This window comes from Stegodyphus dumicola, chromosome 8, assembly GCF_044657685.1.
Source record: "Stegodyphus dumicola isolate Sdum_Otavi_A_Nest chromosome 8, ASM4465768v1".
In the NCBI taxonomy this organism is placed as follows: Eukaryota; Metazoa; Arthropoda; class Arachnida; order Araneae; family Eresidae; genus Stegodyphus; species Stegodyphus dumicola.
Genome location: NC_140775.1, coordinates 172,273,821 through 172,290,935, shown reverse-complemented (window position 1 = coordinate 172,290,935; position 17,115 = coordinate 172,273,821). Strand labels below are relative to the sequence as shown.

The 17,115-nt window shown below is 36.7% G+C and overlaps 1 protein-coding gene across 1 annotated transcript in view; it reads right to left on the bottom strand.

The window, feature by feature from the left end:
• Positions 1-9,735: 9,735 nt before the first annotated feature.
• The window catches only part of LOC118205261 (uncharacterized), a 73,357-nt gene continuing 65,977 nt past the window's right edge, over positions 9,736-17,115 (bottom strand). Inside the window, exon 5 of the mRNA XM_085821477.1 lies at positions 9,736-10,039. Coding sequence (XP_085677603.1) covers positions 9,790-10,039 — 250 coding nt within the window. The 3' untranslated portion in view covers positions 9,736-9,789. The remainder of the gene's footprint in view (positions 10,040-17,115) is intronic.

Sequence of the window (17,115 nt, the reverse complement as noted above, 5' to 3'; positions counted from 1 at the left end):
CCTTCATTTAATGAAGAACTATAGAGAGGCATGAAACGCAGTCAATTAAATCCAGACGGTGACGAATTACCGTTCACCAGATTTTAAAGGGGTTTCTACTATAGAGATTTTTATATATTTTTTTTTCCGGAGCTAGCAAACGGCAGAAATCGATCATGCCTTCCCCGGTATTCAAACCATAGATAGTCCAGTTGCTAGCTAGACGTGCTAACTACGAGAATACGACAAGAAATACAATAAGTCCTGGCAGAATGCTCTGCATTCTCAGAGACGAATTTTGCTTTCACTGTTTGCAATAACACTAAGAATGCTATTTACCATGTACGTAAAGCGAACTTGAAACCAGTGCACTTGGTATTATTGACGGCCGTTGCATATGCGGAAAAGATTTTTAGTCCAAAGGGGCAATTTGCCCAGAAGGACTATTAATTTCGTTTTGGCATTTTGCGTTGAAATGCGGGTTCACTGTTCAAATTGTTGCCACCAAATATTACCACTATACTATCTTTAAAGAAATTAAATAATGAAGAATCTGCACAAACGTATGTATATTTCTCGCATTGTGATAAAACAATGATAGCTAGAGCCATCGAATTTTGATTCCGCATGAATATGGGCATCTGGGAGTCCAAATTTGAAATTTGGAATTTGTTTTATTATCTATTTCATATTTTGTAAAAAATTAACGAATTTTTTATTAACAAACTCAACGATTTAAAAGCGAGCAGTGGTAACACTATACGAAGAAAAACCACTTTTATCTCCATCGCGGGAGACTCTATATCGGAAATTCTAAAGATATGCTCATTTTAAAATTATTTTGCAATATTGGTGTTGGACTAAATTTTATGTTTTAAGTGCGAAGAACATGATATTGAATAGATAAAAGTAACACACAAAACGTTAAAAAAAACCCGCCTTGAGCGTAATGTAAAATCAGAAAGCTTTCAGACTTTTTTTCTTTATTTCTCTTTATTATTCCTTGAGTCCAGTTTAACAGCATAGATTCCAAAAGGTTTCATTCAAAATTCTTTTCGCATGCGGATAATATTTTCATGGAAGTAAGTTTGAATGTGATGGCAACACAGCTATTAATTTTTGACTACTAAAATGGAGAATCTGCTACGCTCAGCTCAAAGACCATTCCTCCTAAGCCGAGGATATAAAACCTAGCCTATTAATGTTTTAAACGTGATTTCAGGACTGCCGCCTCTGCATCTCTTAGCTCAGTGCGAGAGTGCAATAGTCAATAAGTTTATGGGATAGGACTTATGTTTATACTGACTATGACCAAAGCATTACCGAACCACCTTGTCACCCGGCCGCAGAATTCAACATGTTGATTAACTGCAGGTCATCAACGTAGTTCAAAGCCACTGTAATCTACACCGATGGCTCCAAAGGATAATGTGGCACCGGTAGCGGATATTGTGTTCTACATGGGAGCCAGATCTGAAAGATCTGGGAAAGAAAGCTTAAGGACCACAACTCAGTTTTTCAGACCGAACTGATTGCATTAAAAGCTGCCCCAGTATTTATTCAGACTCAGTCTCTAGCCTTCAGGCAATCCAAGGCACATGCAGTAAAAATCCACTCGTCAGGGTTATACAAAAACTCTTAATAAGAACACCAAATTATTATAGGCTTGAACTCCGGTGAATACCTGCCCACACCGGAATACTGGGTAATGAAATTGCAGATGCAATAGCCAAAAGAACAGCAACTGACCCACACGTTCGCACACTTGACGTGTCTCTCTCGGGCTCGTTCTTAAAAGCTGAGCTCGAGAAAGAATTACTGAAACGTTGGCAACATCTGTGGGAGACAAAGACCACCGGTAGAAGAGTTCACAGATTTTTTGCAAAAGTGTGCCGGCTTCTAAAAAGTGGCTCGCCTCACATCACTCAGTTTCTAACAGGGCATGAGCCCTTTATGACTTACCTGCATCGCTTCAGACGAGGCGAAAACGACCATTGCTCATGCGGAATGGCAGGAGATCCAGACCGCTATCTGTTCGCTTGCAGAGAGACTGCCGAACATCGTCTTAGGCAACCAGTAGCGGACCACATCCATGCATGGGCCGAAGCTACTTCGAAAAATCGCTATGCATTGAAACGCATATGCGATTGCGTAAATATTGCACGCAAAATCTCAGACAGGCTGGAGTAATTCTCAGCTGCCATCCTCGTCACCAGCACAGCCCCCGTATACTCTGTACTTGTAGTGAATTTTATTTTAACTTTTCTGTTAATACATATCTCCTTGAAATATAAATCCTGAATTGTGAACCTTGAATTATGTATTTTGCCTTATTTTATGTATTATTTTCACTGTTTTGCCTTATTTTATTTATGTAATATTTTGCTTTTTAGTATTTTTAGTATTGCTATTTAGTATTTTACCTCATTTTAGATATTTTTTTTTACTGTTTTATTAGTCACTCTGCTAATTGCTCATATAATTGCACTGTACTCGTTTATTGTTCACGTTGTGGATGCCTTTTGTAACCACCTATCCATAACTCTGTAAATATGTAACTGAAATAGTTCTCCTCATCTTCAATGCACCTTTTTTCCATCACTGCACTGTGGACCAAGTTAATTCCGTCAACGGAGCTATCTAGCCGATATGCTAACTGCTCCAGCGGATCGGCTGCCTCGCTGTCGGTGGAAAGAATGCTATTAGTTTTAACTTGGAGTTTCATTGATTTTAGCTGAAAAAATTCAGTCATATAATTTTGTAGACGCATTGTGCATCATTATTTTATATAAGGTGCAAGATCTTTTATATCCAAGACAAAATCAACATCAGTATCAGAATTATCAGCATTTTTAGTGTCCCTTGGTTTTATAAATGCCTGACTGCCATATTTAATTAAGTTTGCTCTATTCTTTTAATTTGATTTTAAAATCATTATTGTGCTGTTCAGCTGCAAAGATCTCTCCGTAACATAATGTTGCGTGCGTACGGGTTCGTTATGAAATGAATGCACAAGTCCAATGAAAAATGAACAAAAATTTATTATTATCACAACAAAAATGCTTACATTTTCTCAAATTATCATGCAGTATTACAATATCTCACAGTAGTTATCTTTTAACTACTCAAATATCCAATAGAACGTAATTCAAAACAGCTAAAGAACGCTAATCCGCTACAATCAACAAGAGCAGTTTTCTAAACAACAACAAACTAAGCAACTACTACAAACTGAGATGTTTTCCTCCTTTTATAAGATTTTAAAATCACGCGCTAGAATTTTCCAGTACTTTCTCGAAATCAAAAAGAGATATTTATTTATTTAATGCACGCGCTCTTGTATTTTTAATTTTCCGGCTTAGCTTTCTTCTTTTAATATTCGTCATGCGCTGCACTGCGGGGGAAATAAAACCATTTAATTTGTAATTGAACTAACATTAGCTTTTTAAATACCAAATTCGTAACACTGACCCCTTCCCAAGGACTGCACGTCCCGGGCAGTAGAATCCCTGGACAGGAAGCTAAATTTACAACTGTGGCATAAATGCAACTGAGGCATAAACATTACATTACAATATCAAACAACATGAACAATAAATGCAATAACTAACTTAAACAAATCAAATGCTATCAAATACTAAATACAAAACAAATACTAAATACAAATCAAATACTAAATGCAAATCAAATACTAAATACAAATCAAATCAAATACACATTTAAAAACAAAAAGGACTATGGTCTGATACTATTTACAATTATTTACATTATGTACTATGGCCATAGTAATAAGCTAACCTGTCGTAAGGGTTCGAAGACTCACGGATCCGAACCACGACGTCATTCGTGTTCACCACTGTATATGGACCATCCGAAGGTGACTGTAATTTAGGACTCAGTCCTTTTCGTTGAATTGGGTTCCACAACCACACCTTGTCTCCTTTGTTGGATCTATGTCTAGTAGCTCTTGTGTCGCATCTGGTCTTCATTTTCTCCGTCGCCAAGTTGACTCGCTTTCGTGCAGAACGGTGTATCCCCTCAAACCGGGCCTGGACATCTTGGATGTGTTCCTCAGGCGATGAAGGCGCATCCGTACGGCGATCAAACAGGCGGTCACAAAGCAGACGAAGGTCTCGACCGAAGAGCATCTGGGCTGGAGAATAGCTGGTAGTCTTGAGTTTCTTTTCGACCCTGGTATGATTTCGGCAGCTTCCCGAGCTCGATCTTTCGGACAAGGCGTCGACATTTCCAGGCGAGGATCCCTTTTGAGGATCGATAGTCATGCCGTCAGATGCTGAAAGCAGCTTATTGTTTTTGAAATCTAAGGAAAAATTGTATTTCCTTAAAAAGTCCAATCCGAGTATGCATGGATCTGTAATATCCGCCACATATGCCGTGTGATGGTAGGCGGCACTTCCAAACGTGATGTTTACGTTTAACTTCCCAGTTATGTCGATCTTGTCACCAGACGCAGTCTGAAGGGTAACACAGGATGGCGTCCAAATAAGTTTATCTTTAAACTGTTCAGTTAAATCTTTCCTAATGATGGTAACATTAGCTCCTGTGTCAATGATCATATTGCAAGGAACTCCATCGATATTCCCATTGATGGACAGTCCGTTATTGTTGCCACTCAATATAGAGATCTTAAGCGCTTTAAAACAGGGTTTTTTCATTATCTGGCAACCTCCGTTCCTTGATATGGTCATTAATTTGTTTCCTGCGTCGTTGCTCAGAAATTGTCTCAATTTTCGTACCCTGGGGTGTTCTGCAATTCTTTCGTACGTGGCCTTCAGCTGCACAGTTCCAGCACTTTGGTTTCTTGTCAGTCCTTTTCCTTCCCGCGGCATTTAATTGTCTGTTTAAATCGTATGCCTTATTTTCCGTGCTCTGGGGAGTTCTGCAGTTCCTTCGTAGGTGGCCTTCAACACCGCAATTCCAGCATTTTAGGGTCGGTTTTGTTTCACCACTATTCCGTCTTAAAGCATTCACTGGTCTTGTCAACTCATCCGTTTTATTATCCGTGCCATGGGGTGTTCTGCAATGCCGTCGTAGGTGACCTTCAGAACCACATCTTCAACATCTTACAGCCACTTTGTTCTCACTGCTACTCCGTATCAAAGCATCGACTTGTCTGGATAAATCATCTAAACGAGCCATCAATTGGTCCCCTGTGTCGTGGACTCGCATAGCTCTGACTCGGTAGCGATCCCTAAGAGTTGCTTGCTGGGCTGCCTCCAATTTCACGGCGTACAACAGAGCGCTTTTTACATCCTTTACATCTGCCATTCACAGTGCTTTCTGTATTTCAGGGTCCCGGATGCCATCGATGAAATATTGCAGCGACAGAATTTCCCTCGTTTCTCTCGGGCACTCCGTAAATGCGAGGTGGGACAGCCTTTCAACATCCGTGGCGAGTTCCTGGAGTGATTCGGTGGGCTTCTGTTGACGGGATTTTAATTGAAGCCTGCTGTAGTCCTTTAAACATTTCTCGCCAAAGCGCAGCTCCAATGCGCCGGATAGAGCTTCGAAGTCAAGTCTTTGGTTTTCGGGAAGCGTCTGCAGTATATCCGCTGCGTCTGCTCGCAGAGAAGCGGCGAGATGACAGGCCTTAGTTTGGGAATCCCATCCATTCGCATCCGAAACGATAGAAAATTGTGTTTTATACACTTGCCAGGATGTCTTCCCATCATATGTGGATAACTTCAGAGATGGACGAGCAGGCATCGATAAGAATTTAAAACCCTCAGAATTGCTTCCTTCTGTCGCTATGCTCTTCTTTAAAGTGTCAACTTCTTTTGCAACAGCAGCAGAAACCCTTTCCTCAATTTGTTGTTGGACGGCAGAAACTCTTTTTTCAATTCGTTGCTCTACCGCAGAAACTCTTTCTTGAATTTCTCCATCTTTGTATTCAACTGTATCCATTCTTCCTTCCATAGCTTGGAACTTGTTTTCTATTATGCAAGTAATTTCTCTCTTTAATTCCTCTTGACCTACTTTCATTTCCTCCTTAATAGATTTCATCTCTCTTCTAACGGATTCTTCCATTTTTTTCTGACTAGCTTCCATCTTTTCTTTCATTTCTTCTTGGCCCAATTTCATTTCTCCCTTAACGGATTCCTGGCCCAACTTCATTTCTTCTTTAATGGATCTAATTTCTTCTTTAACAGAGTCTTTCATCTCTTCTTTAAATGTAGCAAAGACTGCCATGAATTGTTTTAACTGTTCTTCCATCGCTCTTGTGATTGGCATTCAATACCCCACTCCTGACACCAAAAATTGTTGCGTGCGTACGGGTTCGTTATGAAATGAATGCACAAGTCCAATGAAAAATGAACAAAAATTTATTATTATCACAACAAAAATGCTTAAATTTTCTCAAATTATCATGCAGTATTACAATATCTCACAGTAGTTATCTTTTAACTACTCAAATATCCAATAGAACGTAATTCAAAACAGCTAAAGAACGTTAATCCGCTACAATCAACAAGAGCAGTTTTCTAAACAACAACAAACTAAGCAACTACTACAAAGTGAGATGTTTTCCTCCTTTTATAAGATTTTAAAATCACGCGCTAGAATTTTCCAGTACTTTCTCGAAATCAAAAAGAGATATTTATTTATTTAATGCACGCGCTCTTGTATTTTTAATTTTCCGGCTTAGCTTTCTTCTTTTAATATTCGTCACGCGCTGCACTGCGGGGGAAATAAAACCATTTAATTTGTAATTGAACTAACATTAGCTTTTTAAATACCAAATTCGTAATAATAAGAAAGCGTGGAAAAATTGAAATGTTAAAATTTTCGCATTAGGTTGCGGCGATACTTTCAATCGATAAGTAATATATGCTATTAAAATCTGTACTGGCCTGTTTGTTAGGGGCATCATCTCCTCTGGAACGGCGGGGGGTTGGGTTTTGAGGGAGGCACCCCTCACCCGCCCCAGATTCCAAAATTTCGTGGGAAGCCATTTTGACTATTCTTATCTTCGCGCGGCTTTAATCAGGCGATATATTAATTAAAAACGGTAAAAAAAAATTAATTTTCGCACTCATTTTTTCCGAGTGGCAACTGTCTCGAGAGTCACTGGAGACAAAAATCTATCTGCTTTATTTCAAAAAGTGTTGCCTCTGCTCTCATTCGAATCGTAGCATTTGTTAATAAAAATGTTTATGTTTTACAAATTATGAAATAAAAATAGCATTCCCAAACATTAAATTTATTATTACTGTATAATGTCACATTCTGACGTTGAAGAAAGAACGCGATTGCATATGACGTCATTGTATGTCGATATGTTTCGTTAATGTCAGCATTTTAAATAAATAGCTGCTGTTAGCAAGTTTTTTTGTTTCAGGTTAGGATTATTGAGACGGTACGTTATTGCTATGCTAATTCTTTTATTCATTTTGAGAAAAATTTGTTATATTACATTAAATTTAAATCATGACGTCATACTTATAACTATTAAACGGAAGTGTCAAAGTTTTAGTTTCCTGATTTGGCACCAAAAACTTACTTACAAATTTGTTATCGCTTGGAAAGAATGAACTGACTTCATTCATACTGAAAATGTTTTTATGCACTTTCTTTTCAGGTGTACATAGAACTCATAATTTTTGATTTGGTCGCAGCTAGCAACTTTGTATACAGTACATTAAATAATAGTTAATTTTATTTTCAGTATATTGCTGCTTTAGCCCATTGAGCTAGCTGGCTTTCTCGCCAGTTTTTATTAATTCAGACAATTTATTAATTCATTATTGTAACAAGGCAGGGGTTAGGAAATGGTTTGGGCAGCCTTATCGTGGTATTCCATGGGACCCATCATTACTCTGAAAGGTCACATTACTGCCAAGGATAATGTGACTATTTTGGCTGATCACGTGCATCCCATGGTACAAATTTTGTTCCCCAATGATGATGCCGCATTCCAAGACGACAGAGCTCCTATTGACTCAGCTTTCATCGTCCAAGACTAGTTTTTTGAACATGAGCGTGAATTTTTACATCTACCATGCCCACAACAGTCACAAGATATCAGTGTTATTGAGCATTTGTGAGGTATTTTGGAGAGAACTCGTGCGTGAGCGCTGTCCAGAGCCATCATCTTAACTGAATTTGCAAACGCTTTACAGGAAGAAGGATATAAAATTCCGTTTCAAAGCATACAAGACCTAAATTTATTCATTCCGAGAAGGCTGCAGGCTGTTTGAGTGCTAACGGTTTTCCTACACCGTATTAATAATAGCAATACGTTTTTATTTCGGTGTTTCCATATTTTTGTATGACTCCTGTATCTTACAGAATTACAAAACAAGTTTAATGTATCAAAAAATTACTGAAATATGTTTTGATGATCTGAGAGATATAACACGGATATTGAAAACAGCTACGTATTTCATCTATGTAAGTAGAAATGAATTTCTGTTTGGAGTTCAAATCAACTTACCAAGTGAAGACATAGGAAATTTTTCTTTTGGTGCTCAGTTCAGAATAACAGTTTAAGGAATAACTTTAGATTCGTTGTAATCAATTTCCTGCATCAACTCGACGACTGAGTCGAGTTTTAAATTTTGCTAGAGCGTTCTTGCTTTGTTTGCAAAGCTCTGCAAGCTACATAAAGTTCTGAAAATATCCTAAGTTCGGGATCCAAAAGGATTTTAGATGCAAACCCAGTGGTCTATCCACCGCGTCTGCTGTACATCGAAATATGTAAGCAAACCCGGTGGAGATTCTTCGGCATTTTCAGGAGCATTTGTGGACTAGTCATTTTGCTGCATGGTCTGAGACATTAGTCTAAGGATCTGAGACTTTTGCCTTCTTTTTTAGAATAGTATGAGGTTTGGGGGTTTGAAAAGAAACCATCACTTATTTTTGACGCAACTTACATATTGCTTTAAATGAAGTAAATATTTATGTTTATTTATCTGCAGTTTGGTTCTTATGTATTTATTCTTTTATTGCGAGTTGTTTTTATTTTCTCATGTATTTACTTATTGTATTTTGTATTATAATTTTATGCTTATTTATTGTAATTTCTTAATCTTCAGTTTGAGGGCACTTATTGTATTTATATCTGTTTTATATACATAAATTATTATGTAAATCTTTATAGTCTGAGACGAATGACATTATAATTGTAAGAATAGTTCACGCAGAGGCCGGATGTAAGGAAAAAAATACCATTTTTACTGAATTCAGCATTCTGAATTTTCAGAAAAGACATTTTCGGAGCTTTTAAAATGATCCTCCTCCCCTTTTCTGGAACATTTTGAAAATGATTTTAGTTCCCTTTGAGCGTTGGCGTAAATAGGAGGTTCTGAGCAACCATGAGTCAGGTGGATCGAGACTCAATCTGTTTTAAACTGATGTACAATAGAGCTTCCTTCTCTATTATTTCTGCATTAGACTTAATCTAAAGTAGTAATTATCGAGATTTCGGTGGTATGTGCTATTCCTTATTGTGTAAAAGAGAATTTTAATTTTCTTCTACGTTATTCTTGAACTATTTCTCTTTATTGTGAGAACTTTTATTCATCTAAAGCTGGAATAATATTTTAAGTTTTTCCTATTCATCTGGATCAGTTATTCATGAAGTTCTCTACCAACCCATAGTAAGCAAAAATAGTTCTCTGCCTATTTATAAATTTATTTTTAGTTCTCTGCCTATTTTTCTGCCTTCTTTGGATGCCCTCATTGTGCATTTAAAGATAAAGACATTTTTAATAAAGCACACATTGATGGACCATGTTCAAAAACATTTACTGAAAACAAACAGCAAGAACATAATGAGCGATTAGTTTTTCACTCAGCAAAAGACAAGGTTAGTTTCCGCGCTTTGTCGCTGGTGAGGTCGGTGTCGGAGGCTGAGGGACTGATGGACTGGTGAGGTGTTGCAGAGAGACTCTTGAGGGGTGACATGAAAGGTGGCGACGTAGAGAACACAGATGGATTGTAAGCTGCTGGAGGTAATCCCAGCTGACAGGTATAGTAGTTGAAGCCCTCATTCTTTGGCTTGGGTATGGGACAAGGCAACGACATCGGAGTAAACATCCTAGAAATATTAGCAAGAAAAAGAAAATAAATTATTAAATTCTAAAACGTAGGCATATTCACACATTTTAAACATTTAGATTGAATTTATAAAGAATAACATGCTTCCCATCGTGGAAAAACTAAGACAACTATGCTTTAGGATGAATTCTAACAGTATTTCATATTTACTGTAATTATTCCTCCTTTATTATACAATCATATTTATATGGATCATACAGGTTTAGTCTATGCGGAAGTACTATTATAATGAAAGAATGTTTGCTTACCTAATTCTATATCATTTTTTTATGTTTTTGGGTAGAAATTTTTACTTTCGTAATTGTTCACAGATAGCCCTAGTAGAAGTAAAGAAATTAAGCATTATAAATTGGAACCTTTAAAAATATCTTTCGATATCTAGCGCAGCAAAACTAAATTTCAGATTTTGAGATTTTAAATGGAGTTTTTAAAACCAACTCCAGCCTCTGAAACTACTAGATTTTCTTCTAGATTTACATCGTTACAGATAAGAATTGGATTATTTAATTATGAAAAAGTATTAAGCACTTTCTGACTAAGAGGAGAAATGTCTTCGTGGGGAAACTGTGATGATAAACTGACTCGTTTTTATTTTGCATATGAAGACAGTGCAGAACTTGAAACCAATCTATTCTGCTATTGCTGATAGCACCTGAAAGGAATGTGCTTTTGCTTCTCGGCTTAATTGTTCCGCCAGTGCTCTCTGTACTACAAAGAAATAATGCAGGTGTCTATTTGATTTCCCCACTGATTAACTAAAAGTACCTAAGACTATTCTTTTTAATTTGTTTACGAGAAATTTCCGAGATCATAACTTTAGTTGAAGCATTTGCTAATATGATGTATCTATAGTATTATACAGACCAATTTGAGTTTGATAAAGATGACGATGTAATTATAATCAGTATAAATAGAATCAGTTTCCTATAGAAAGCACTTCATGAAAGCATCTCTCTCTTTGTGCAATTATTTCTTGTATGCTGTCTTTTATACCCAAATAAACAAAATTTTATAGTTGGTTTATGCGTTAAGATCTTACTTGAAACTCTCATAATGCAATTGTATGTTTCCTGTATTCCATATATCGTAACTATTATCATACCTAAATGAAAAATTTGTAAGATAGGCTGTTTGCAGAGCATAAACTCAGACACTTTGGCTCAAACGGTAATTTAACGCATTATGAGCAAGCAAAAGAATTCAAATCATAGTTTAAAGAATATATTTGAGTCAAGAATTAAAGACATTTTGTACCAGCAAATATTACAGAGTTCTAGAGAATTAGTAACCCTAGTGCACTAGACATTTCTTTTAACGCGCGTGGCTTTAATAGGCTGTCAGGGTATATGTTTGAGATATTTGTAAGAATATGACTCTTAATGTCTGTCGTGAGTTAACTGTCTAAATTGTCTGAACAGAGGTTTTCTCCTTCTAGCGTTTAAAAATTCAAATAACGTATAATAAAAGATTAAAAAACAATTCTCGGGTAGCCTGCAATACAGTCTAAAGTCGTTAATCCGGACTCGTCGGGACTTCGGCGATTCCGGATTATCGATTTTTCCGGATTATAGATCATCAGTTTAAATCTCGTAAGATGACATGCAGAAATTACAAAATTAAAAATATGAAACCGTAATTTATGAAATAAAGAACAATTATGATCTAAAGGGTATCAAAATTTACAAAAAAAAAAAAAAAAAAAAAAAAAAAAAAAGCTTAATATTTATTTGTTTACTTTATTAAACATTTCTTTCAATGTAAGTTTTTTAAGTTGCTTTGTTTCATGTGATAATACTTTCTCTTTAATTCTATTAAACAGACATAATTTCTTGTTTAGTTACAAAGTTCCGCTGTTCAAGTCCTATAATTGCTTTAAATCATATCAAAGACGGAGTACATCAACATGAAATACTACATTTAGTAAGGAATTATAAGCCAAATAAAATAATAACATCTGCCGTGAAGATAAGGATAGTGCTGACAGATCAACTTCCAATTCATTACGCGTCACAGCGTTTTCCCCCCTCCCCCCGCCGCAGAGCAGCGTGAAATTGATAGACAGATTTCGGATTTCGAAACATACTTTCGCTTTGTACATCCTTTACATATTAGTAAATATATATCGGAAATTCTATTTGACATAATTGAAAGTTCAAGCTTTCTTTTATAAAATTGCTCTAACAATCTGCAAAAAATAATAAGCCGGATCCAATTCGAATATTAAGGAACAACGCAATCTGCAACATTAACTTACCTTTTACCATCCGTTATACATTAAACGCGCATGCGCATACATATATTTGCAGCCGTAAACGCCTATGCGCGTGCGTCAAAGCGACGCATGCGCAGAAAGTTTGTAGCTTTGAGGTCCGGATTATGGGTGTCCGAATCAATGACTTTTGACTGTAACAGCTCTTTTAAAGCCTCCTCCTTTAGATAATTAAATAATGATGAAAAATTTTAAGAAATCTCTTGAAAAGCTTTTCATAGTTTATTCGAAGGGCGCATGATTTTTTAATGCCTTCATTTTACAAATAATTTAAGACTTTTTAGCTTAAGAACCTTGAAGAAGAATCCTGAAATCTTATCTTAAGACTATCTTACTTTAAGAATCTTGAAATACTCTTTGGGTAGCTTTCCACAATATTCCCCAAATTAACTAAAACAGAGTCTGACCTATAGCATGATAGAGTAAATAAAATACTGCAAAATAATTTAACCTAATCTTTCTGTTATTCTTAATTTACCGTATGAATCTTATTTTAGAAAGATTTAATCTTCCAAAGCTGAGGAAAAAAAAATATATGCCGTTAACTTCGAACCGTAGCAGAACGTTTATTCGAAATTGATTTTTTCAGGGTTTATTATTAGGAATATTATATCCGGGAGTAACAAATCTTCAAAACGAAAGTATTTTCTGTAGGCTGCTTCCTTCTGTAAGTGTTACCTTGAGGTCACACGAGAAAGTGTTTGAATTGGGATCTCCAGTATATGAAAGTGAATGGAAACCAAAAGACATCTTTACTTTTCTTAGGACAGTTTGCATCTGCAGAGAATCATCAGATATGTTATATAAACAGAATCAGAAGCTTATTATCTCAAAAGTAACACCAAAAGGATTGTTACAAATGTGTTTCTGTTTTGACATTACATAGATGAAGTACTGGAGTTTTATGGCTTTCTCTACTTAAGAAACATTTATATTAAGAGATGTCAGATAACATATAAACAGATAATAGTTCCACATGTGGAGTTCAAGTAACTTAGCGATACCAAGAATAAGAGACTATTAATGACTGTACTGATTGCCGTGTTTTAAGTCCGGACTTAAATTCGATGGTACAGTGTCATACTTTCTAGACGCACATGTCACTATTCTCCAATTATTCACCAAATGTGCAAAGAGTTTATACATGCTAAGGAATAATGACAATTACTAAGCCCTTGTACATTGATTGAGATTATGATAAACAATATGGAATATGCATAAAAGTACTGCTGCAACAGAAGAATGCACTTCATACTGAAGTAATTTGCCGACTGCATTGTCACGTTTCATTTTGGGGCACGTTCCTCTAAAAACTAGTTTTTCTATAAAAAAATGCTATTCGAGGAAAATGTAGAGTTATTACAAATTATTCATCGGGTTTCAAAACGTTTTCGTAAAGTATTGCAAATGCAAAACTGAGTACAACTATAAGGTATTTTCTCCTTCCTTTCATCATGCCTTCGTGGTGTAACGTTTGCACACTTGGCGCCTATTCGAGAGGTCTAGGTTCGAGTTTCGACAAGAGCATTATTCACTTTTCATGTCTCCTGCTTCAAAAATAACCTAATTCTACACTGCATAAAAAGAAATACATTCAAAAGTCGTTAATTCGGACACCCATAATCCGGAATGATCTATAATCCGGACCTCAAAGCTAAAAACTTTCTGCGCATGCGCCGCGTTGGCACATGCGCACAGGCGTTTTACGCGTGCGCGTAAGAACTTGACTACTGCGCATATGCGTGTGCGCAAGTGCAGAATACATTTTCGCCTGCGCGTTTAATGTATAACGGACGGTGTAATCTAAAATTATCTAATTATCTATTTCACTTAATGTTAATGATTGCGTTGTTTCTTAATCTTCGAATTGGATCCCGCTTATTATTTTTTGCAGACTGTAAGAGCAATTTTATAAAAGTAAACTTGAACTTTCGATTATGTCAAATAGAATTTCCGATGCTGGAACTTCCAAACGATCTACAAAACGAAAGTATGTTTCGATGTCCAACAAACAAAAAGTGGAATTGCTGCAAAAAATGGATAAAGACATGAAGAATGTGTCAGAGAGGTTAGTGAAAACGAAAAAAATTCGATTGACAAGTTAGTCGGTATTCTCGGCACAGCAATTAACGGGACTTGAACAGCGGAACTTAGTAACTGAACAAGAAATTATGTCTGTTTATAGAATTAAAGAGAAAGTATTATCACATAAAATGAAGCAACTTAAACAACTTACATTGAAAGAAATGTTTAATAAAGTAAACAAATAAATACTAAGCTTTTTTTTTTATAAATTTTGATACCCTTTAGATCATAATTGTTCTTTATTTCTTAAATTACGGTTTCATATTTTTAATTTTAAAATTTCTGCATGCCATCTTACGAGATTTAAACTGATGATCTATAATACGGAAAAATCGATAATCCGGAATCGCCGAAGTCTCGATGAGTTCGGATTAACGACTTTTGACTGTACAAATCTTTAAACTTTTAATGCTATAAACATTACATTATATTCATTATACTATAAATATTCGATATACATTCCTCTTGTTGTACTCAAACACGTCAAAAAATTACACAAATTCTACTCATAGACATTCTAGCATTTCCTGTCTGCAGACCAGACTGCTCTGTAGTGAGCTCCAAACCAGCTCTGCGGAGGAGCTTCTTTAATGCTGTTGATAGTAGGCTCATATAAACATATTGTCCCAACCCCCTGAAAAAGGTCACCGGACGTAAAGTCCGTGAGTAAAGAGTGTATATAAATATATCAATAGGGTATCAAAAAGTTACTTTTGAATAATAATTGTAGAATTCATAAGCAGAAATTGTAAGGATCTTAAGTTTTACTAACGTTTATTTTATTTTAAATCTTTACTATCACTTCTTATTTTCTACTTCCGGCCAGAATTATAAGCGTGAAGGTTTTTATGCAAAGTTGTCTGGCGAACGCCAAGTATTTAAGTTGTGGCTTTTTGCCAAGCGAGAGAGAGGAAGCAGTGAGTCAAAGCAGGCCGCTTACCTTAGAAGTTATGCAGTTGCTGTTTGCCTTCCAGGCCAGAGGTTTTAATCCTCTTGATAAATTTAAACGTATTGTAGTGTTCACAGTCTCTGTACTACATACGCTTCCTGTTATTATAAGGCCAATCTTCCACGTTTATTATTCTAAAGTTAAATTAGAGTTTAGTTTTATTTTTATACTTTTACGTTAGACCCCGAGTAGCGGGTCAGTGTATTCCGAAATACGGAAGTTATTGTATATAGAGAAAAATAAAGGGTTTTGTATACCCTTCGTCTGTATCCTGTCTACTTACCACAATTAGTGAACATAGCTTTAGTAAGCTCTCTGTTCCGAGTCAGGTCCTTGTATGTTCCCGAAGAAGGTAAGAAGGAACATTGACCCTGATAGTGGCGCCCAACGAAGAAGAATAACCATGGCCGAGTTTCAAGAAGAACCTGTGCTGCCTGCAGAAACGGCTCAGAATCCAGAAATGCCAGCTGCCGCCCTGGAAGGATTCGGTTACATCGTCCAGACCATGCGAGCTTCGATGAAACCAGAAGCAACGTTTAATGGAAACTCACCGGTAACCAGTTTTTTGGAAAAATTGGATGACCACTTCATGCTCTACCCCGTGCACGAGTTTCAAAAAGTTACCTTAGCTACCAGCGCTTTGAGGGGCCAAGCGCTTAACTGGTTCAAATGTATAGGCAGAAGTCTCTTGGGTCAAGCAGGAAGTCCCACCTATACTTACGAAAATTTCAAGACTGCCCTAGTAAAAGCCTTCCCTGTTGTAAGGGATCGTGCGAAATTAGAAACGGAACTTTTCAGTATATATCAACAAAGAATCGAAAACCTCTCGAGCTTTATTTTAAGAAAAGTTCACGTTTTCAAACTCTTGTATGGAAACCGTCCGGATCCTGAAATAATTCAAGTGATTTTGCCGAGGTTACTACCCCAAGTGCAAGACTTTTTTGAATTAAGAAACCCGACTACACTGGAAAAGTTATTTGAGCTAGCAATCCAGTTTGAAAGTAGAAGAACGGCGGACGTCGAAAGAAGACGCCAGTATCAACAGCGAAACCAATTTGGTACGCCAAGACTACAGCAAACTCAAGTACATGGCTACGCAGAAAAAGCGAATCAGTGGGCAAGGAAACCCGAGCATTCAAAAACAGCCGGCGAACGTCGACAGTTCAATAGCAACCCAGGAAAAAAGTCTCAAGGCCAGGGGAAAAAGAAGGAAAGCACGGAAAGGAAAAATAATTTAAACTAAAACGGATTTCTGCTGACGAGAGGGTGCGGAAATCCGAAGGCCACGAAAACCCCTCTTCCTACAAGTTAAATACAGTAATGGTAAAAAATTTGACTCTTCCGAAGATTGAAGTGTTGGTGAATAATATCCCAGCCACCGCACTCCTGGATACAGGCGCGCAGTGTTCCTGTGTGGCAGAAGATTTTTTTAGGAAGTATTTTCGTAAATATCGCATATATAATTCGGATAATACGACAGTGTTAGCGGCGCAAGGAGAAAAATGTAAGTGCGTAGGTAAAGTACCCTTGTATGTCCGTATCAAGGACGAACAAATAAGGGTGATGTTTTTTATAGTAAAGAATCTGCAAGCACATTTAATTTTAGGAATAGATTTTCTTTCAGAAGCCCAAGCTACGCTGGATTTTAATGAAGCGTCCCTTAAGCTGACAATGAAACCAGTTCGTACTGAAAACGCTGAACCGCCGATGTTAAAACTTGACCACCTGCCTAATGACGAGCAAGATAGAATCC